At 43.7% G+C, this 23397-nt stretch overlaps 1 protein-coding gene across 1 annotated transcript in view; it reads left to right on the top strand.

The window, feature by feature from the left end:
- LOC149453933 (venom factor-like) overlaps positions 1-23397 on the top strand; it is a 374515-nt gene that overhangs the window by 95446 nt on the left and 255672 nt on the right. Inside the window, exons 10-12 of the mRNA XM_089687988.1 lie at positions 5114-5229; positions 10603-10749; positions 18802-19014. Coding sequence (XP_089544114.1) covers positions 5114-5229; positions 10603-10749; positions 18802-19014 — 476 coding nt within the window. The remainder of the gene's footprint in view (positions 1-5113; positions 5230-10602; positions 10750-18801; positions 19015-23397) is intronic.

The following is a 23397-nucleotide window of genomic DNA, read 5'->3' as shown; positions in this document are numbered from 1 at the left end:
CAGGCCTACCAGTGGCAGAGGCAACCTCCAGGGATGTATAGGTACCGGGAGAGCCAGATGTGAGGAGGACGGCGGGACCTAGCAGGATGGGTCACGAGCAAAGGTCCCGTGGGGTAAGCGAGGTACAGATTTGGCAAGCAAAGAGTAGTCAGGTCACACGCAGGGTCAGCAGGATAAGTCAGTCCGCAGAGAGATCAAACAAGCCGGGGATCAGGAGTGGAGAAGGCAGAGTAGTCAGGGCAATCCGAGTCAAATGCAGGAGAAGGCAGCGTAGTCAGGGTCAATCAGGGTCAAATGCAGGTACAGGAACTTCAGGATCACAGATAGACCTTGCGGTGATTAGTGACAGTGCAGGGCATCTTTAAATATTGCGCCCTGCACTGTCATTGGCCGTCCAGGACGCGCCCCCGGCTGTCATTGGCCGCCCGAGGCGCGCCCGCGGCTCCTACTGCGCATGCGCGGCGTCCTGTCATCTGCGGCTCGCCGGGACCTGGTGCTTGTGTCCTGGCGTGAGCCGTCGCCAGTGCGCATGCGCCGGCCGACAGGACGCTGCGATCCCTGACACCGACACTGAGACTCTGGGTTCAGACATATTTCAACAGTATGGGATAATAATGCAAGAGACACAATTCTTTAGTAACACCTCTATATTAGACTTGTTTAATGGAGTCGGCTACAGGAATAATGGGTTTAGGATATAAAACCCCAGTTATTGCATTAAGACAGAACACTGGTAAAATAGTTTAATCAACGTTTAACAGGTTATACAGTCATGAGGAGTAAGCTTCAACTATTTAATTGTAACACCAGCAGCAAGAGGGGGAAGAAAAGGCTTGTTGACTTATCAGCTTCCTCCGTACTACTGGCACTGCAACGGGACACGCAGAGAATTATGTAAATATATACTCTGACATAAATAGCTATAAGTAATACTAAGTTGTATAACAATGGTCTTAGAAGAGAAAAGGTCCCTTTAACTAGATATTGCCATTTGTGACCTTCAATACTTAAAGTTCTTGATATGGTCGATATCTGCTATCTTCTGCTAGCAATGGTTGGGCCCATAAACATTAGTGAATACTGGTAATTCAATGAAGTTAAACAGACTGTGGTACTGCTCAAAGAAAGTCTCCTGATATTGAGGTGTAAAGGTGTCTGCATTCAGAGTCTCTATTCTATGGATAGCACAGCTTTGGAGGAAGGAGAGTTCTTGCCCTTGGCTGTTTACAGGGATGTGCATATTTACAGCCTGACAGCCTGTCTGCACGGTGAGCAGAGATACAACAATGACAGTCCCGATGCAGGAAAGCTGATGCGATCCCAATCTGGCTGAACTGATGTGCAGAGTCTTGTAGTAGTAGGCCAGCAATCTGTCTTTAGGGGGGGAACACCAGTTTCCCTGTGTTCAGCTCTGAATTCCGCACCCAGAGAGAGAGCCAGTTCCTTGCTGTAGACTATATCTACTTTTCAAGTCTCCTTCTCATTCAGCAGCTCTCTGCTAGTTGTAGTTCAATCAGCACTCAGGAATAGGGGAAGTATTGGCTATATGACTACAGGTCCCAAGATTCTCTGCTGTCAGAGAAACCGGATCCACTCTGCTAATAGGAAGTGATGTAGCAGTCCCAGTACTGGGCAATAGAGGGGAAAGGAATTAATCATTGTCTCATCTGTAAATGCCCCTGAATGGCATAATGATACAGCCGGCATCTGGCTACATATGTAAAATAATAAAAAAGTTATGCCCACTTTTGTATTAGTTTCAATAGAGCCCTCTTATATTGCAGCTAGTCAGTCCTTAGATATCGTAGCTGTATTTGTTTTATTTTAGGCTGTATTTCCTTTTTTTACCAAATAATCCTGTGATTTCCATTTACTTTCTGTGCCAGAGACACAGAAGAAAGTTGGGAAATTGGGAAATGCAAAAAAACAAAAAACGTTCAGGATTTTAACGGTGCTATGCATGGGGGGGGGGGGGTGTCTATCTATAAAACATTTGTTGGATGAGTGTCACATGCATTCTTGCATGCTGCAGGAATTTTGGCTGTAATTTTTGTAATAGATTAATTCCTATCATCATCAGCTCCATCTAGTGGTATCAGTTTCTGAGCTACCGCAATGTGAAAACATACCACACCTTGGTGACTAGATAGAACTGATGATCATAGGCTTTTACCTAGTAGCTAGCATGAATGTGTGTGACATTTGTACAATAAATGTTTTATAAATAGACCCCATGAAGTTAACTAAGCATTTGATAATATTCCAATGTTTTATTGATAAAATGATTGAAATCTTTTGTATAAAATAGAGGGCTGGTACATTGGCTGACATTCAGTTACTACAATAACCCCTCCGTTAATCCACAATACACATCATACTAGTTGCACATACAGTAAACTAAACTTTTTTTGTGCTGTCAGATGATGAGAAAAACTGTCATACCCTCTTCACTCTCAGCCTTGTTTTGCCTTGTGTGACTATGACTTTTTCTAATGTTATACGAAGGCTATTCAGAGCAGAGGCATCCCTAGGGTTGGTGTCAACCGGTGCGGTAACACTTGGTGACACCCCCTCCGACGATCCCCGCAGAATGGATCGGATCTGTGGATTGACCATAAGGGATCGGACTCCGATCCATTATGCTCAATCCACAGATTCGATGCATCCTGCAGGGATTGTCGGCTTTCTTTACAACTTACCTTTTCTTGGAGCGGGTCCGGTGTCACCCCGTATAGGTTGCATGCCGGCGAGGATCATATCCATCCTATGGGGATCGTTGGCTTGCTTTACAACTTACCTTTTTGTGGAGCGGGTCCGGTGTCACCCCATGCGGTCGGTGTCACCCGGTGCGGACCGCACCTCCCGCACCTGCCTCGGGACGCCACTGATTCAGAGGTCTATAAAATAAAAAATAAACCAGCCAGACAATTGGGTTCAAGAGAGGATGGCACAAGACAGCTGGCCGAGAGTGACAGTACATAGATGCCTACTGTCCCGATTTAACCCTGCATCTTGCACCTCTGTCCCGATAAAGCTGTGTCCCAGCAATGTCCTGGGATAACAGTATCACCATTTTATGAGCTACAGAGCATGCAGGAGTTTGTTATGGTGGAGGCGGAGTTTAGATGAACCACTTTGGTAAATAGGGGGGGTGGGGTTTGATCAATCCTGTCCAATCATTGGATGGGCCTGAGGCGGACAGTGGCAGTCCTGTCTATATCCCCCTGGATTACCTGTGTCCTGGTACAAAAAAATTTGATAAGTATGGAAATATAAATCTGGCTTTGATGTTTATGGCTGACCACAGATTTTAGGTAAATGTTTTGTCAGCAAAGAAAGGGGATTGTTTTCTGAAAACAGTGGGTCTGTGTACAAGATCATGAGTTGGTCTCTCATGCCTAAGAAAAAATGTGGTGAGGCAAAATCAGGTGTGGTTTTTATTGTGCTGAATATTGGCTCTGGCTTAAAAGGGACGCAGAGTGCAGGGGTCCACCAGTGAGTGACGCAGAGTTCAGGGGTCCACCAGTGAGTGACGCAGAGTTCAAGGGTCAGTAGTAAATGACGCAGAGGTCAGTAGTGAGACAGAATTCAGGGGTCAAGAATAAGTGACGCACAGTTCAGGGGGCAGGAGTAAATGACACACAGTTCAGGGGTCAGGTGTAAGTGGCACAGATTTCAGGGGTCAGTAGTAAGTGAGGCAGAATTCAGGGGTTAGTAGTAAATGACATGGAGTTCAGGGGTTAGGAGTAAGTGATGCAGATTACAGGGGACAGTAGTACATGATGCAGAGTTCAGAGGTCCGTAGTAAGTGATACAGAGCTCAGGGGTCAGTATTAAGTGACGCAGAGTTCAGGGGTCAGGAGTATACGATGAAGAGTTCAGAGGTGCATAGTAAGGGATGCAAAGCTCAGGGGTCAGTATTAAGTGATGCAGAGTTCAGGGGTCAGGAGTACATGATGCAAAGTTCAGAGGTGCGTAGTAAGTGATGCAGAGCTCAGAGGTCAGGAGTGATGCAGAGTTCAGAAGTCAGGAGTAAGTGATGCAGATTACAGGGGACGGTAGTACATGATGCAGAGTTCAGAGGTCCGTAGTAAGTGATACAGAGCTCAGGGGTCCGTAGTAAGTGACTGAGTTCAGGGGTCAGGAGTACATGATGCAGAGTTCAGAGGTGCATAGTAAGTGATGCAGAGCTCAGAGGTCAGTATTAAGTGATGCAGAGTTCAGGGGTCTGGAGTACATGATGCAGAGATCAGAGGTGCATAGTAAGTGATGCAGAGCTCAGAGGTCAGTATTAAGTGACGCAGAGTTCAGGGGTCAGGAGTATGTGATGCAGATTACAGGGGACAGTAGTACACGATGCAGAGTTCAGAGGTCCTTAGTAAGTGATGCAGAGTTCAGGGGTCAGGAGCATGTGACTCGGAGTTCAGGGGTCAGTAGTAAGTGGTGCAACGTTCAGTGATGCGTAGTAAGTGATGCAGAGCTCAGGGGTCAGTATTAAATGACGCAGAGTTTAGGGGTCAATAGTAAGTGGTGCAATGTTCAGAGGTCAAAAGTAAGTGGTGCAATGTTCAGAGGTCAGTAGTAACTGACCCTCTATCCCAAAATACAGCTTCAGAGCCCTCCCCTGCACTGCGTACCATTCTCTCCTGACTGTGGTTTCCTCTGTTCTCAGCTCCTCTCTCTTCCTTTTTATCCCAGGGTCCAGAAGGTAGGGCTAACAGGACTGTGATTGGCCTTTGCATTGGCAAATCTCAGGACTCCTCCCTCAAGCAACAGGGACCTACCCCCCAGCATGAGACCAGTATTTAATCTCTGCCCCATACACAAGCACTGGATGGATGTTTGCGAGTAACAATCACAACTGCAGCAAAGCCACAGATCTGAACAGCGTTTCCCCAATTGTTGTGAAATGTGTAAGGGCTCAGAGGCCTTCCCCCGTTGGGGCCCATGTGCACCGCACACATTACACCCATGGAGGATACACCATAATAAGAAGTCAAGGACTAAAATATCACTTTTGGTAGGATTGATTTTTTTATATCAATGAGAAAAAATAGAAAACCACAATTATGGCAACAGATTGGTGCTCCTTATCTAAATGTGTATATTTCAGGAGGTGACTGGGTGGAAGCTGAACTGGACAACATTTATATTGTTAAGTCTGCATATAAAATCCTCCTCACCAGGACATCCAAATACTTCAAACCTGGAATGCCCTTCAGTCTCATGGTATGTAACTCACAACAACATTTATCCATTTATGAAAAAACAGTTTGCACCGTATTTGTCTGCTTACCTAGAAATGAAGTATGGGCAGTGACAGACTTGGCTGGTTCCAAGGCTACAAAGGAAACAAAGAAGAGGGTTGGGAGCACATGGAGGACATTACAAAGAGGCAGAAAAACACAGAAAAAATAATTCATGAAACATGGGTTTCAGGGCCATTAACCTTTTCAGGCCGCCCCTGCTCGCTCGCCAAACAGCCGCATATATGTGGCCCTGTTAAAACTACTTACCATGCTGAGAGAGCACTGCCTGCATGCTTCCAGCATGGTAGCCAGCGGTGATCAGTAAGCTTCTGATCCATACTTGCGATTGGGAGATTTACGATCAAGTGACCACCGTGACAGCCAATCATGACCAGAAGGCCCGCCTCTGCCTCCCGGCTTCTAGAATCCTTAAAGGGCCGGGAGGCAGTCGGCACCAAGGGGTTAAGCAGTGGATGTAGATAGATTACTTAGTCCTTCATAACTCATTGGATTTGTTTCTTTAACCATGGCAGTAGAACAGGATGGTTATGGAGCAAAAGGATGGCAAGTACAAGCTTCTGGGGAAAGAAAAAGGTAAAGCCCAACTCCAGACTGGGTAGACCCCACCAGTGGAGTACACTCCCTGCATTATGATTTTACATTTTTGTATAGTTTCCATTCATTTTAGGGTCCATTCACACAGCAAAGTCTGTGTTAAGAGCAAATAAATGCACCTGCATTGACATTCATTCTCATGCTGCGTTGCTTTTTAAAATATGCTTCAACTTGTCTTCGATATTCCTAAAGAAAACCTCCATTATTAGAAAAAAAGATTACAAAAATAAACCAGAAAATTCCCCCATTGTAAACTTGTTGTCAACCACATACCTCCTGGTTCCCGGTTGTCATCAGCTACAGTTACTGTATGTTCAAAATAATAGCAGTGTGTTGAAAAAAGTGAATAAAGCTCAAAATCTTTCTAATAGCTTTTATTTCCATCCACACAAATGCATTGGGAACACGACACATTCTTTTCCAAATCAAAACATGAAGAAAAATACATCAAATTTGTGTTGTTCCTCTAAAAAAATTGAAGAAAAGTGAATATTAGGCTGTTCAAAAAAATAGCAGTGTTTGTATTCTTCTTTACAAACTCAAATATTCACTATATAAACTGAAAAATGTTTGAAGATTTTGCTTTCCTTTGAATGACTTCATGAATATTTGGTTGTAGTCGCACTGTTTCTGAGAACTGCTGCACATCTGTGTTGCATGGAGTCACCCAACTTCTGGCCCCTGTGATCAGGTATTCCAGCCCAGGATGATTGGACGACATTCCACAGTTCTTCTCTATTTCTTGGTTTTGCCTCAGAAACGGCATTTTTGATGTCACCCCACAAGTTTTCTATTGGATTAAGATCCGGGGATTGGGCTGGCCACTCCATAACGTCAATTGTGTTGGTCTGGAACCAAGATGTTGCACGTTTACTGGTGTGTTTGGGGTCGTTGTCTTGATGGAACACCCATTTCAAGGGCATTTCCTCTTCAGCATAAGGCAGCATGACCTCTTCAAGTATTTTGATGTATTCAAACTGATCCATGATCCCTGGTATGCGATAAATAGGCCCAACACCGTAGTATGAGAAACATCCCCATATCATGATGCTTGCACCACCATGCTTCACTGTCTTCACAGTGTACTGTGGCTTGAATCCAGTGTTTGGGGGTCGTCTGACAAACTGTCTCCGGCCACTAGACCCAAAAAGAACAATCTTACTTTCATCAGTCCACAAAATGTTGCGCCATTTCTCTTTAGGCCAGTCAATGTGCTCTTTGGCAAATTGTAACCTCTTCAGCACACGTCTTTTTTCCAACAGTGGGACTTTGCGGGGGCTTCTTGCAGATAGCTTGGCTTCACATAGGCGTCTTCTAATTGTAACAGTCCTCACAGGGAACTTTACACCTTCTTTCATCTTCCTGGAGCTGATTGTTGGCTGAGTCCTTGCCATTTTGGCTATTCTTCTATCCATTCGAATGGTAGTTTTTCGCTTTCTTCCACGTCTTTCAGGTTTTGGTTGCCATTTTAAAGCATTTGCGATCATTTTAGCTGAGCAGCCTATCATTTTCTGCACTTCTTTGTATGTTTTCCCCTCTCCAATCAACTTTTTAATCAAGGTACGCTGTTCTTCTGAACAATGTCTGGAACGACCCATTTTCCTCAGAATTTCAGAGGGAAATGCACTGTAACCAGCATGTACAACATTTGCTGCCTTCCTTCCTTAAATAAGGGCAATAATTGCTACCTAAAGCATATAAATAAGCGAGCGCCTTCCAAATAGCAGCAGCTGTACACCAAAGGCACCATATAAGACCTTCCAATACACAGTAATATACAAAAAGGTGCAGCGCTAAAACACAAATAGACAAACGTGTATGTACATGTACAAACTCATGCAAAGGTATAAGGTGACACTGTGCATTCAAATATACGCCACTATATTGTGGCTAATAGGACGTGAGGAAGGATTATTATATCCAAAGGTAAGTCCAGCGTGAGGATGTAAACAAGATCTCAACCGATCTATGGCTCTCCAAACGACACAGACTGTGTGCACGGTGAAACAATGGGGGTACAGATTACTCACTCACCAGATGCGCAACCTTTGTGCGCTTTTCTATAACATGGAGACTTCCAATGTCTCATCTGAGGTCTGGTCAAATCTGGTCAGGTCCCCTTCTTTATCCTACGCCTTATAGAAAAGCGCACAAAGGTTGCGCATCTGGTGAGTGCGTAATCTGTACCCCCATTGTTTCACCGTGCACACAGTCTGTGTCGTTTGGAGAGCCATAGATCGGTTGAGATCTTGTTCACATCCTCACGCTGGACTTACCTTTGGATATAATAATCCTTCCTCACGTCCTATTAGCCACAATATAGTGGCGTATATTTGAATGCACAGTGTCACCTTATACCTTTGCATGAGTTTGTACATGTACATACACGTTTGTCTATTTGTGTTTTAGCGCTGCACCTTTTTGTATATTACTGAATAATTGCTACCTGTTTTTCAAAGAATGAATGACCTCACTAATAGAACTCCACACTGCTATTATTTTGAACATGCCCCTTTCAATTAGTGATTCAATGACACAGAATCAGCAGCATGCATGTCATGACTGTTGGGTCTGTTGGATTTCTATTACTCTACTACACCTGCTAGTAAATTATTTGCCATGTAGAAAGATAATTTCTACCAAAAACAGTGATTGGTCAGGTTAGTGATGTCTGACTATTATTTTGAACACAACTGTATATAAGGAAAAGGGCAGGAATAGTGGTGATTTAATTGCCCATATATGGCCATGACATGGCAGATGGAAGTCATAGCATTTATAGAAATGACTTGGGGTGCACCAATATAACACAAGCAAGACTATGACAGAGTGGCAATTTTTTGACTTGAAAACAAGTTAGTTACTAGATAATTATTTGCCTCAAAGTGTTTAATCCTCTGGAGCTTTCATTTGTCCAAGGAGCAGCAATATAAAAAAAAATACAATGATAGGGGTGGCAATTTGTTGATATGAAGATAAATTGGTCGCTACGTGATGATTTCAGTAGAAGTGTTTCAAGATCCCTAACTTTAATCCATCCAATATAATTCAAGACAAGGGTTTAGGGAGCAGCATTATAAGACAATAAAGGTTATAATGGGGGTGGCAATTTATTGACTTGAAGACAGGTTGGTTGCTGAATAATTCTGTGCATAGAAGTGCTTCAAGCTCTGTAGCTTTCATCCATCCAAGAAATGAAAGTCATGAATTTTATATAATAAGGATGAAGGGCGGCAATATAACCCTTACTAGATTATGATAGGGGTAGAAATTTGTTGATGTGAAGAGTAGACAAGTTGTTCATCAGATTATTATTTGCGTAGAAGTGTTTCAAACTTCCTAGCTTTCATTTGCCCAGATCTGGAAGTCATAGCTTCTATAGAAAGAGGTTTGGAAAGAAGCAATATAAGACAAACAAGATGGCAATATGTTGACGTGAAGACCACTGGGTTGCTAGAAACGTATTTAAATAGAAGTGTTTCAAGCCCCCTAGCTTTCATCCTATAAATATGTGTGCGCCCTCTTGTGTACATAGTTTTTTAAAGTAGTGAGAGGCTTGCTAGAAGTCTAGGTTTAGTCAGAGGCTTACTTCAGGTTAGGCTGGAGGGCTCTACAGGTCAGGTCAGTCCTCTGGTACCTCCCACTGCTCAGGAAACTGGGAGAAGCTTCTAAAAACCAGTAGGCAGAGGTGAAGAGGGGCTGATCTGCATATTTATTGGAGTCTGACCATTCCCAGGTCTAGCAGTGTGGCAGACCAGCTCATAAATATGACAGAGCCCAGCCAGCAGGGTAGTCGGGCAAAATATGGAGTGCTGAGAGGTGCTGCTGTGTAGCCTGTGAGGGGGTCCCAGAGAAGGGGGGGTTGGGGGGGGGGGGTTCTGTCTCCAGACTGGAGGCTGGAAGCTGGAGTAGGAAAGTGGAGAACTGAAGAAAAGAGCTCCTCTGCCATGCAGTCCACCGGGGAAGGACAGCCTGCAAAGCTTGGAGAGGATCCAGCCCAGCTTCAAAGGCCTGAAAGCAGTTCTATCCACAGCTGCAGGACAAGGACAGTATGAGTACCTCTACACCCCCAGGGCCTAGAAGGGAGAAGTCTGCTGGATGCAAGTTCTTGGCAAGTCTTCAGGGGACAGTGCATAGATTACCTAATCATTTGTCTTGGGATCAGATACTGTAGCCAGGTTGGCTGGTATTTTGTTCACTTAGGGGACTTAGAGCTCCTTCAAGTTGGGACTTTGCTAAAATTCCATTCAAGGGGAAGCAGAGCAAGTAGCTTTCTTTGTTTAAGACTGTCAGGGTTCCACCTGAACCACAGTCATTCATCTGCCATTTTTGTAGCATTTTCTAGAGAAGAAAATTGCCCTCGATTGTTATTCTGCGATCAAGTTGGGCATCCCATAACCCCTTTACCACATCCAAGTTAAATTCTCTAATAAAATTTAAAAAACCAAGCCCATGGGCTAATTCTTGTCTCTGGATACAAATGGAAAATGCGTGTTGCCTGTCTGTGCAGGAAGTAAAGGGGGACCCAAAACCAGCGGCTCTCAAGGGGGTAACGATTCATATGGAAGTCAGAGCTTCTATAGAAAAGGGCTTGAGGACCAAAAATATAAAACAAACAAGCTTATGATAGATTTGACAATTTGTTGACTTGGAGACAAGTTGGACTGGAACCTCCTGTCCTCCTGGACATTTCAGGTAAAGGTAAATGAACCAAGAATAAGTTTTCCATCTCTTTTAGGTGTTGGTTACAAACCCAAATGGCTCACCAGCAAATGGCATTCAAGTCATGGCCAACCCAGGAAACACCAGAGGTGTTACTCAGGAAGATGGAACCGCTAAATTGGTAGTAAACACGGGTTCAGATAAAAAGCCTTTGAAAATAATGGTAAGTTTTGGAGGAAAACTGCCCTTAGGGAAGTGCAAGGGTTTCCATTATCAACAAGCACACCCATTCATATAAATAGATTGTTTGAATAGTTCTGTTTTGTCCCATGTATACAGTATATATTTTTTCTGTGTTGTATTGAACTGTATCAGGTGTTTATCGTTCTAAAACTAGTTTACTCATTTTTGGCTTCTCCCCCATCCTTCTTTTCTGCTTAGTACTAGTTAGTTCAGTCCTAGCTTGACCTCGTGTTTCTTCAGTCAGTGTTCGTTATTTGCAGAGACAGGGCTTAGGAAAGTCATTGTCTTCTTACACTTTAAAAGACTAGAGAAATATTCTGTGTTGTAATAATCTGAATTAAAATTGCATTAGATTCAACTTCTGTGTTATCCTGAAGAGTCAAGCTGCCTGTGGTCGGTGACAAGTCAGCAGTTATATAAGTACATTAGGGCTTATTCAGATTGGTGCTGAGTCACATTTTGCATGCTAAGCCAGTGTCTTCTTCATCTGCATCCACATTGGAGCTGCTCGCACGCAGCCTATAGAAGTGGAGGCAGACGCAAGGGCTGCACAGACACAGTTGCATGTCAAATTTGACATGCATGGAGGTGAGGGTGCACGGATCTGAAGGCAAAGAGTGTGCTGTACATTTATAGCTGACAACAGGATAAGTCAGGAACAGCCCATTGTAACAGCCCATTGTAAAGTGATGAAAAATGACATACGATAGGAGAGTATACAGACACAAGCAGAAAAATTAGCTCCCCTAACCTGATGGTTGGGGTCCTCTTTTTCATGTTGGAGCTACTCCCAGCCTGCTGCCATGGCTTTTTGTGAATATTTTGGTTGGCTGGGTTGCACTGGGCAAGTGAAGTCAAAACAAATGATCTGCATAGTCATTCATGATCACTGGCTCACAAAGGGAGCTAAGAGGGAATTGTTCCCCATCAGCAAGCAGCACAGTGGGCCCTTACTCTTGTATGGAAGCAGAGGTTTGTATGCAGAGGTCTGACACCCCCCTAATGAGTCAGACCAATGGCTCTGCAATCAGCAAAGCCCACACTCACTATTGATTTGACAGCTCTAGCTCTGGCTTAACTAGGGATGTGTCTGACCTGCATGCTGGCAGGGGACAGGGTTTTCTACTTAGGCTATGGCTGCTTGCACACCCTTTGTATTGATGCTGGGCATACTTGCATATTATGTGATATGCTTCTACCACATCCTGAGCCCTCAGTTCATCTTTAAAGAGTAACTCCACTTTCATGAGAAAAAAAAAGCAAATAAACAAAATAATAAAGCATATACAATTGCTAATCAAGTCATATTGTAATTGAATGTTATTAAAAATGACCGTTCCTTTTCAATCTGCAACACTGTAATTTTTTTTATAAAATGTAATGCAATATGGCAACCAGGAGGCCTTCTGTACACAGATGGTGTACAGAACGAACCCTGAAATTGTAATTTCCTGCTTGTGTGATTGGCTCATTGATTTTCCCAGAAGTCTTCACTAAGATTCCAATCAGATTTTGAGCATCCCTGCAGCAAAAATGTCATTTTTGTAAAGATACTCCCAAAAGAAAATCATGTCTAAAGGTATGCAGACCCTGCCAATTTCCTCATTAGAACCCTGCAAGTGCAGCATAATTATAAAACCACTCTCACACTGATGCACTCAGCTCATGTATACCAATAAATAGCTATTTCTTCTGAATAACAAAAGGTAGGAATCTGCAACAAAGTTTGTTAAAATCCTTACAACATAGATCACCCAGAGGGGAATGTTTTTTCTCAACAAAAGCAGAGTTATCCTTTAACTCCACTCATCCTTATCAATTAAAGCCTAACTTCAAAGAAAGTATATATACTCTCTTGCAGTGGGGTAAAGGGTTAACGGTTCGATTCGGTCTAGGAGACTGAGAAAAGTAGTTTTACTTAACTGATCCCTATACTGTATATGGCTAGTAATACTCTACTCCACTATTCTCCAGGGGTAGACTGCCCCTTGGTGTCCAAAGCAGGGCTGTGAGTTCTGCATTGTAGTTGGTAGGGCATTTTTGTCAGAAAATAGGTGCAGGAACTCAACCAACCCCCCAAAATCCCCTTCCCCTACACACACAGCCCATCAAATAGTGGGTGTGATTAAATTTCACTAACAGTGGGAGGGTTTTAAAGGGGCATTAAATACCAGGAGTGCATTACTGAGTGCAGAGTTCAGGGGTTACACACAGATTGCAGAGTTCAGGGGTGCACTACGTACATAGTGCAGAGTTCAGGGGTGTGCCTGCTGGCTCTAGTACCTCCCTGCGCACTGTAGGTGGCTCTGCCTCTCTCACTTGCAGTGAGATCATCTAGTGTGGGTGTCGGCATCTGCACTGCACCTCGGGCACCTGCATCTCCCTTGACCCCATCCTGCACTCAGTGAGAGCTGTTCAGGAGATAAGATCTATGGAAGCCCTTGGCAGACAAGCTGTCACTCCTGAATATAGAAGCCAGACTTCTGTGTTTACAAGTGATAGTGGTGAGCAGGACCTGAGCCAGAGGTGGTGGGACTGAGTTCCACCAAGTTCCTGCTAAAAAAAAGCCCTGGTAGTTGGTATCCTGTGATAGCTGAAGCATAGGGGAGATGAAGTTGCAGGGAATGATCTAGCAGCACAGAGGGGGCTGTAGAAGAGGAGAATCAAGTAAATAAAATAGTTTTTTTCTGGACCACTAGACCTAGTTTTTTCTTGAATTGTACATACTTTAACCTTTTAATATAAAATTACATCTTGGAATATTTCTAGGGGTTGGCCAAACTCAGGTACAGAGGGATAGTAGTCATGAAGACATTTTTCGTTGGTCTAATAGTACAGAGCACCCTGACGCTTGTTGTGTGGCTCTCCTAATGAGAAGAAAGGTCGCATTGGTGGTCTGCTACTTCCTTTCCTCTTCAAAATGAGAAAAGAGGAGAATCAACCCCATACACGGTTTAGAAAATCTATATGAAAGATAACATGAGTTGCCGTACGACAGTATCCTTCCACTGTCATGCCCTGACCTGGCCACTACTGCGTATAACGACTCACTATCAGCTGCCCTAGACTCCTTAGCACCCCTAACCACACGTAGTATTAGACCCCGACCGCTTAAACCCTGGCAGAACGACCACACTAAAAATCTTAAACCACACAGTCGTGTGCTGGAGCGATTATGGTGCAACACCAGATCCCCTCGAGCTTTCTCCCTCTACAAATCCGCCTTCCTCACCTACACCTCCTCCCTCCATGCCGCCAAACAAGCCTACTTTGTAACCCTCATCAACACCCTCTCCACCTGTCCTCGCCGGCTCTTCTCCACTTTCAACTTCCTACTCTCTCCCCCCCCCCCACCTCCACCCAGTACCTCACTCACCGCTCACGAGATTGCCAATCACTTCCAAAATAAGATCGACGCAATCCATAAGGACATCGCCAATGCTCAACCTACCTCCCCACCTAGCCTCCCTCCCACTATAACCCCATCAACTCTCCCCTCCTCTGACCTTGCAACCGCCCTACCCCCCACCACACCTAACATCCCGCACACTATAAACTCCCCAACACTCCGCTCCTTCAGCACTGCTACCACTGAGGAGGTCACTAAGGTCTTCTCAGAAGCCCGCCTCACCACTTGCCCCCTTGACCCTGTCCCCATACAACTCCTCTGGTCACCCTTCTCCTCCATACTAAGCTCCCTCACCCACATCTTCAATCTCTCCCTCTCCACTGGCGCATTCCCCTCCCCCCTAAAGCACGCGCACACCACTCCCATACTCAAAAAACCCTCCCTGGACCTCACCGACCTGAACAACCTTAGACCCATCTCCCTGCTGCCATTTACTTCCAAGCTCCTAGTCTGCAATTGCCTAAGTGCCCAGCTCACTGACAACAACCTCCTCGATCCACTACAGTCTGGCTTCCGTCCCCTACACTCCACCGAAACCGCCCTACTCAAAATCACTAACAACCTGCTAACCGCCAAAGCTAATGGCCACTACTCAGTCCTCTTACTCCTCGACCTTTTTGCGGCCTTCGACACAGTTGACCACCCCCTCCTCCTTAATAAACTACACTCCCTCGGCATCAGAGACTCCGCTCTCTCCTGGCTCTCCTCCTATCTATCCCAACGCTCCTTCAGCATTACCTATACCGCTACCACCTCCCCCTCTCTCCCCCTCTGTTGGGGTCCCCCAAGGCTCTGTCCTCGGGTCCCTTCTCCATCTACATCTCCTCCCTCGGCAAACTGATACACTCCCATGGCTTCAACTATCACCTGTATGCCGATGACACGCAAATTTACCTCTCCACCCCTCACCTCACCCCTTAAGTCTCCGCCCATATCACCCACCTACTGAACGACATATCAGACTGGATGTCGCTCCATTCCCTCAAATTGAACCTTTACAAAACCGAGCTCCTAATTTTCCCCCCAGCCCGTGCCCCCCCCTCTCCATCATGACCAACAACGCCTCCATCAGTCCCACCCCGCAAGCCAAAGTCCTAGGTGTCACTCTTGACTCAAACCTGTCCTTCCAACCCCATGTCCAATAGTTGGCAAACTCATGCAGGCTCCACCTCCGCAACATCTCCAAAATACGTACAGTCAGGTCCATAAATATTGGGACATCGACACAATTCTAACATTTTTGGCTCTATACACCACCACAATGGATTTGAAATGAAACAAACAAGATGTGCTATAACTGCAGACTGTCAGCTTTAATTTGAGGGTATTTACATCCAAATCAGGTGAACGGTGTAGGAATTACAACAGTTTGCATATGTGCCTCCCACTTGTTAAGGGACCAAAAGTAATGGGACAATTGGCTTCTCAGCTGTTCCATGGCCAGGTGTGTGTTATTCCCTCATTATCCCAATTACAGTGAGCAGATAAAAGGTCCAGAGTTCATTCCAAGTGTGCTGTTGCTGTCAACTCTCAAGATGAGATCCAAAGAGCTGTCACTATCAGTGAAGCAAGCCATCATTAGACTGAAAAAACAAAACAAAGCCATCAGAGAGATAGAAGGAAAGGAACTGCTCATGATCCTAAGCATACCACCTCATCAGTGAAGCATGGTGGTGGTAGTGTCATGGCGTGGGCATGTATGGCTGCCAATGGAACTGGTTCTCTTGTATTTATTGATGATGTGACTGCTGACAAAAGCATCAGGATGAATTGTGAAGTGTTTCGGGCAATATTATCTGCTCATATTCAGCCAAATGCTTCACAACTCATTGGATGTCGCTTCACAGTGACGATGGACAATGACCCAAAGCATACTGCAAAAGCAACCAAAGAGTTTTTTAAGAGAAAGAAGTGGAATGTTATGCAATGACCAAGTCAATCACCTGACCTGAATCCGATTGAGCATGCATTTCACTTGCTGAAGACAAAACTGAAGGGAAAATGCCCCAAGAACCAGCAGGAACTGAAGACAGTTGCAGTAGAACCCTGGCAGATCATCACCAGGGATGAAACCCAACGTCTGGTGATGTCTATGCGTTCCAGACTTCAGGCTGTAATTGACTGCAAAGGATTTGCAACCAAGTATTAAGAAGTGAAAGTTTGATTTATGATTATTATTCTGTCCCATTACTTTTGGTCCCTTAACAAGTGGGAGGCACATATGCAAACTGTTGTAATTCCTACATCGTTCACCTGATTTGGATGTCAAATTAAAGCTGACAGTCTGCAGTTAAAGCACATCTTGTTCGTTTCATTTCAAATCCATTGTGGTGGTGTATAGAGCCAAAAATGTTAGAATTGTGTCGATGTCCCAATATTTATGGACCTGCTGTATGTTCCTAACCCCAGACACTACTAAACAACTCGTTCACTCCCTTATTATCTCACGACTTGACTACTACAACTCCCTCCTCACCGGCCTACCTCATCACAGACTATCCCCCATCCTCTGGAACTCACTACCCCAATCCATCAGACTGTCACCTACCCTCCTCACCTTTAGGCGCACCCTGAAAACCCATCTCTTCAGGGAAGCCTACCCCACCCTTACCTAACAGCCGATCTACACTTTACACTCCTCCTACCACTCCATCCCCCACAGCCACTTCCTCCTGTACCCCTATCCCCTCCCTGCTAGATTGTAAGCTCGAAAGAGTAGGGCCCTCGAACCCCTCATGTTTTGTTTTGTTACTGTACTGTCCCCCACTATAATGTACAGCGCTGAGCAAACCTTTTGGCACTATATAAATACTGTATAATAATAATAATACACACAGTATCTCCCAGAAGTGAGTACACTCCTCACATTTTTGTAAATATTTTATTATCTTTTCATGTGACAACACTGAAGAAATGACACTTTGCTACAATGTGACGTAGTGAGTGTACAGCTTGTATAACATGTAAATTTGCTGTCCCCTCAAAATAACTCAACACACCGCCATTAATGTCTGAACCGCTGGCAACAAAAGTGAGTACACCCCTAAGTGAAAATCTCCAAATTGGGCCCAAAGTGTCAATATTTTGTGTGGCTGCCATTATTTTCCAACACTGCCTTAACCCTCTTGGGCATGGAGTTCACCAGAGCTTCACAAGTTGCCACTGGAGTCCTCTTCCACTCCTCCATGACAACATCACTGAGCTGGTGGATGTTAGAGACGTTGGAGGTGTGTTTGGGGTTGTTATCATGTTGGAATACTTCCCTGCGGCCCAGTCTCCAAAGGGAGGGGAACATGTTCGGCTTCAGTATGTCACAGTACATGTTGGCATTCATGGTCCCCTCAATGAACTGTAGCTCCTCAGTGCTGGCAGCACTCATGCAGCCCCAGACAATGACACCCCCACCACCATGCTTGACTGTAGGCAAGACACACTTGTCTTTGTACTCCTCACCTGGTTGTCACCACACGTGCCTGACACCATCTGAACCAAATACGTTTATCTTGGTCTCATCAGACCACAGGGCATGGTTCCAGTAATCCATGTCCTTAGTCTGGTTGTTTTCAGGAAACTGCTTGCGGGCTTTCTTGTGCATCATCTTTAGAAGAGCCTTCCTTCTGGGACGACAGCCATGCAGAGCAATTTGATGCAGTGTGCGGTGTATGGTCTGAGCACTGACAGGCTGACCCCCCACCCCTTCAACCTCTGCAGCAATGCTGGCGCAACTCATATGTCTATTTCCCAAAGACAACCTCTGGATATGACGCTGAGCACGTGCAATCAACTTCTTTGGTCGACCATGGCGAGGCCTGTTCTGAGTGGAACCTGTCCTGTTAAACTGCTGTATGGTCTTGGCCATCGTGCTGCAGCTCAGTTTCGGGGTCTTGGCAATCTTCTTCTTATTATACAGGATTTATATAGCGGCAACAGTTTGCTCAGCGCTTTACAATATAACGGGAGACAATACAGCAACAATGCAGTTCAATACAAGAGGGTTAGGAGTGTCCTGCTCCTTGGAGCTTATAATCTAAGAGGGAGGGATAGCCTAGGCCGTCTTTATGTAGAGCAACAATTCTTTTTTTCAGATCCTCAGAGAGTTCTTTGCCATGAGGTGCTATGTTGAACTTCCAGTGACCAGTATGATAGAGTGAGAGCGATAACACCAAATTTAACACACCTGCTCCCCATTCACACCTGAGACCTTGTAACACTAACTAGTCACATGACACCAGGGAGGGAAAATGGCTAATTGGGCCCAATTTGGAGATTTTCACTTAGGGGTGGACTCACTTTTGTTGCCAGAGGTTTAGACATTAATGGGTGTGTGTTGAGTTATTTTGAGGGGACAGCCAATTTACATGTTATACAAGCTGTACACTGACTACGTCACATTGTAGCAAAGTGTCATTTCTTCAGTGTTGTCACATGAAAAGATAGAATAAAACATTTGCAAAAAAGTGAGGGGTGGACTCACTTCTGTGAGATACTGTGTGTGTGTGTGTGTATATATATATATATATATATATATATATAGCATTTTTTTTATTTGCTATATTTTTTATGAAAGTAGTACTAACCAGTTTAGTACACCTCTTTAACAAATCAACTTCCCTTTTTTAACAGGTGAAGACAGCAATAATGGGAGTAGATGAAAATCTTCAGGCCTCCGTGGAAGCCACCATCACTCCATACCAACCCCAAAGAGGACAGGGAAACTATCTGCACTTGACTATTGATACCAATCTGGCAAAGCCGGACGAACAAGTTTTCATAAACTTTAATATATTGACCAGCCCTCCTGCAGAACAAGAAAAAGTTCACCATTTCACATACCTGGTAAGTTCATAAACTGGGGGATCAGGAAGGAATTTTTTCCCCCACTGTAGCAAACTGAAATTGAACAGTGCTTCATAGGGTTTTTTTTTCCTTCCTTTGGATCAACTATGGATATAGGATGGTGTATATGGAGGTTTTCTGTGTATTTAATATTTTGTATTGGTTAAACTAACATGGTCTTATTAGAGTTTGGAAGGTCTTTACAATTTTTTTCCATAAGATTTTCTTCATTTCTACATATGGTATGGTCACATAGACCGATCACGCACCTAGCATCATTTTTTCATGATAAGAGCATGTATTTTAAGTTCTGTGTAAGGGTAATACTTCCAGGTGTTTAATACCTCTCATAGGGTTTACAGTACCCCCCCCCCATGACAGTGCCTTCATCTGTGTTTCTCTCCAGAAAGACAGCACCATCTTTGTTCCGGCATCATCCAGGGTTTCTGGACTGAGATGCAGGCTTAGAGATAACAGTCGTGTACTGTAAATCTGCAGCTTTTCAGCTTGAGACTTACAATGATGCAGTCTGATCACAAAGGGAGAGAAAACTAAGGAAATGCTTTCCCCTGCCTGCAGCAGACCAATGACATTTTCTCAGCCTAGACAAAGTCACTGGGCTGGAGCTCAAGGGTCACTTTAAGGACACATGCTTTTCCCTATTGCCTACACACAAACGGTGGGGATACTCATGACCTTATTGACCTCATATGGCCACATGACCATATTATACCAGTGTTATTGACCTAAAATGACCCTGCAGCCATATTAGACCAATGACACTGGCATAATATGGCCATGTGGCCACATGAGGTCAGTGATGTCATGATCATCCAGACCCCTTTGTAAAATCAGCTGTGGGGCACGGAGTCCCCCACCAGCATTTCAATGGACCTAGAAGAACAGCTGGCTTCAGGGTTCAGACCTGAACATGAGAATTTCCTACTCAACAGCTGATGTTGCAAAGGCACAGAGATGCTTGTGACATAATTGATCTAACATTGTCACATGGCCATATTATGCCAGTGTTGTTCACCTAATATGGCCACATGACCATATTAGGTCAATGACTCTAACATGAAATGGCCATGTGGCCAGGCCATAATAGGTCAGTGATGTCATGACAATCCTTGACCCTTTGTAAAATCAGCTGTAAGGTGGAGAATGCCCTACCTAAGGCTGGCCATACAAATTTCTTGTCCAATTTTCCTTCAGATTTACCAAAACCAAATATGTGGTCAAACCTAAACACTTTTGATTTGTATGCAATCAGACAGGCCCTTGCACTACATAGGACAAATAAATGAACATCAATAGTCCAGTGGCGCTGTGATCAAAAAATTATATAAAACATCAAAACATTCACCCGACATGCATCAATCAATTAGTGCATAAAAGTATAGTCCATTGTGACGTGAATATATCTTTCAACGTGATGAATCTTGAAAGTGTTCCCAAACCAAAAAACACTGCGTGCCTTTAACAAACACCTCTTCTTCTGGGTATGCATTCTCCAAATTTACATGCCTTCCATTCTCATGGTTGGCATGTATCGCTTGTGTGTCTCCAAAAGGGGTATCTCCATACAGACTTTCCTCAAATCTCCTCTACTCCTCTCCACCAGATGGTGGTCATGCAAAAATAAGAGATACAATTCCAATGGTGCAGTAACCAATAACACCTTTTATTAAATGTATAGACAGCCACTCACAAGGTAAATGGATAAACACCTGTAATGTCAAATGTAGTGGGATACATAAGCTGTGCTCTCACCACCGCCAGATCCCAAACAATGGCGCTCACAAGTCACTTTCGGTTCTGGTTCAAAACGTCACTTCTCACGCCATCATGCAAGGGACCCATCTAAATTGTTGCATACCCAGAAGAAGAGGTGTTTGTTAAAGGCACGTGGTATTTTTTGGTTTGGGAACACTTTGAAGATTCATCACATCAAAAGAGGTATTCATATGTCACAATGAACTATACTTTTATGCACTAAGTGACTGATGCATGTCACATGAACTTTTTGATGTTTTATATAATTTTTTGATCACAGCGCCACTGGACTATTGATCATTTATTTGTGCAAGGTATATTTGATTTAGAGCCGCAGCAGTGTTTTCTTTCTTTTTTCACAAATGTATTGATTCACTTTATATTTATTTTATTTGATGTATCTATTCAGCGCAAGTTTTTTGTTTTATTGTTTGATTATCCTTGCACTACATAGTTGAAAGTAAATCTAAAGAAATTTGAATAAGAGAATCGTATAATGTATGGCCAGCTTAAATCTCATTGGACCAAGAATGACAGCTGGCTTCAGGGTTCAGAATGCAACAAAGGAATTCCCCACCCTTCAGCTCATATTACAAAGAGGGGGGGGGGGAGATACTGGTGACATAGTTACATAGTTACTCTGGCTGAAAAAAGATAAAAGTACAAAAGTCCATCCAGTCAATAAAAAAAAAAAGTTATAATTCTATACCCACGCTTGATCCAGAAGAAGGTAACCCCCCCCCCCCCCCCAGCAAAGCATGATCCAGTTTGCTCCTGCAGGGGATAAAAATTCCTTCCTGATCCCCCGAGAGGCAATCGGATATTCCCTGGATCAACTTTACCTATAAATGTTAGTATCCAGTTATATTCTGTGTATCTAGGAAAAAATCCAGGCCTTTTTTAAAAGCATCCACTGAGCTGGCCAGAACCAACTTTTGAGGGAGTCTATTCCACATTTTCACAGCTCTTACTGTGAAGAAACCTTTCCGTATTTGGAGATTAAATCTCTTTTCCTCCAGACGTAAAGAGTGCCCCCTTGTCCTCTGTGATGACCTCAGGGTGAACAGCTCTACACCGAGTTCACTATATGAACCACTGATGTATTTATACATGGAGATCATATCCCCCCTTATGCATTATACATGGAGATCATATCCCCCCTTATGTATTATACATGGAGATCATATCCCCCCTTATGTAATATACATGGAGATCATATCCCCCCTTATGTATTATACATGGTGATCATATCTCCCTTATGTATTATACATGGAGATCATATCCCCCTTATGTATTATACATGGTGATCATATCCCCCCTTATGTATTATACATGGAGATCATATCCCCCTTATGTATTATACATGGTGATCATATACCCCCTTATGTATTATACATGGATATCATATCCCCCCCCCCCTTATGTATTATACATGGTGATCATATCCCCCTTATGTATTATACATGGTGATCATATCCCCCTTATGTATTATACATGGTGATCATATCCCCCCTTATGTATTATACATGGTGATCATATCCCCCTTATGTATTATACATGGTGATCATATCCCCCCTTATGTATTATACATGGTGATCATATCCCCCCTTATGTATTATACATGGTGATCATATCCCCCTTATGTATTATACATGGAGATCATATCCCTCCTTATGTATTATACATGGAGATCATATCCCCCCTTATGTATTATACATGGTGATCATATCCCCCTTATGTATTATACATGGAGATCATATCCCCCCTTGTATTATACATGGAGATCATATCCCCTTATGTATTATACATGGAGATCATATCCCCCCTTATGTATTATACATGGAGATCATATCCCCCCTTATGTATTATACATGGTGATCATATCCCCCCTTATGTATTATACATGGAGATCATATCCCCCTTATGTATTATACATGGAGATCATATCCCCCCTTATGTATTATACATGGAGATCATATCCCCCTTATGTATTATACATGGAGATCATATCCCCCCTTATGTATTATACATGGAGATCATATCCCCCCTTATGTATTATACATGGAGATCATATCCCCCCTTATGTATTATACATGGAGATCATATCCCCCCTTATGTATTATACATGGAGATCATATCCCCCCTTATGTATTATACATGGAGATCATATCCCCCCTTATGTATTATACATGGAGATCATATCCCCCCTTATGTATTATACATGGTGATCATATCCCCCCTTATGTATTATACATGGAGATCATATCCCCCCTTATGTATTATACATGGAGATCATATCCCCCCCTTATGTATTATACATGGAGATCATATCCCCCCTTATGTATTATACATGGAGATCATATCCCCCCCTTATGTATTATACATGGTGATCATATCCCCCCCCCTTATGTATTATACATGGTGATCATATCCCCCCCCTTATGTATTATACATGGTGATCATATCCCCCCCCCTTATGTATTATACATGGTGATCATATCCCCCCCCCTTATGTATTATACATGGTGATCATATCCCCCCTTATGTATTATACATGGAGATCATATCCCCCCTTATGTATTATACATGAAGATCATATCCCCCTTA

This window comes from Staurois parvus, unplaced genomic scaffold (assembly GCF_062004578.1).
Source record: "Staurois parvus isolate SC_StPar_1 unplaced genomic scaffold, SC_StPar_1.0 ptg000444l, whole genome shotgun sequence".
NCBI lineage: Eukaryota > Metazoa > Chordata > Amphibia > Anura > Ranidae > Staurois > Staurois parvus.
Note: the sequence above shows the minus strand (reverse complement) of the source record. Positions and strands in the feature narration are given on the sequence as shown.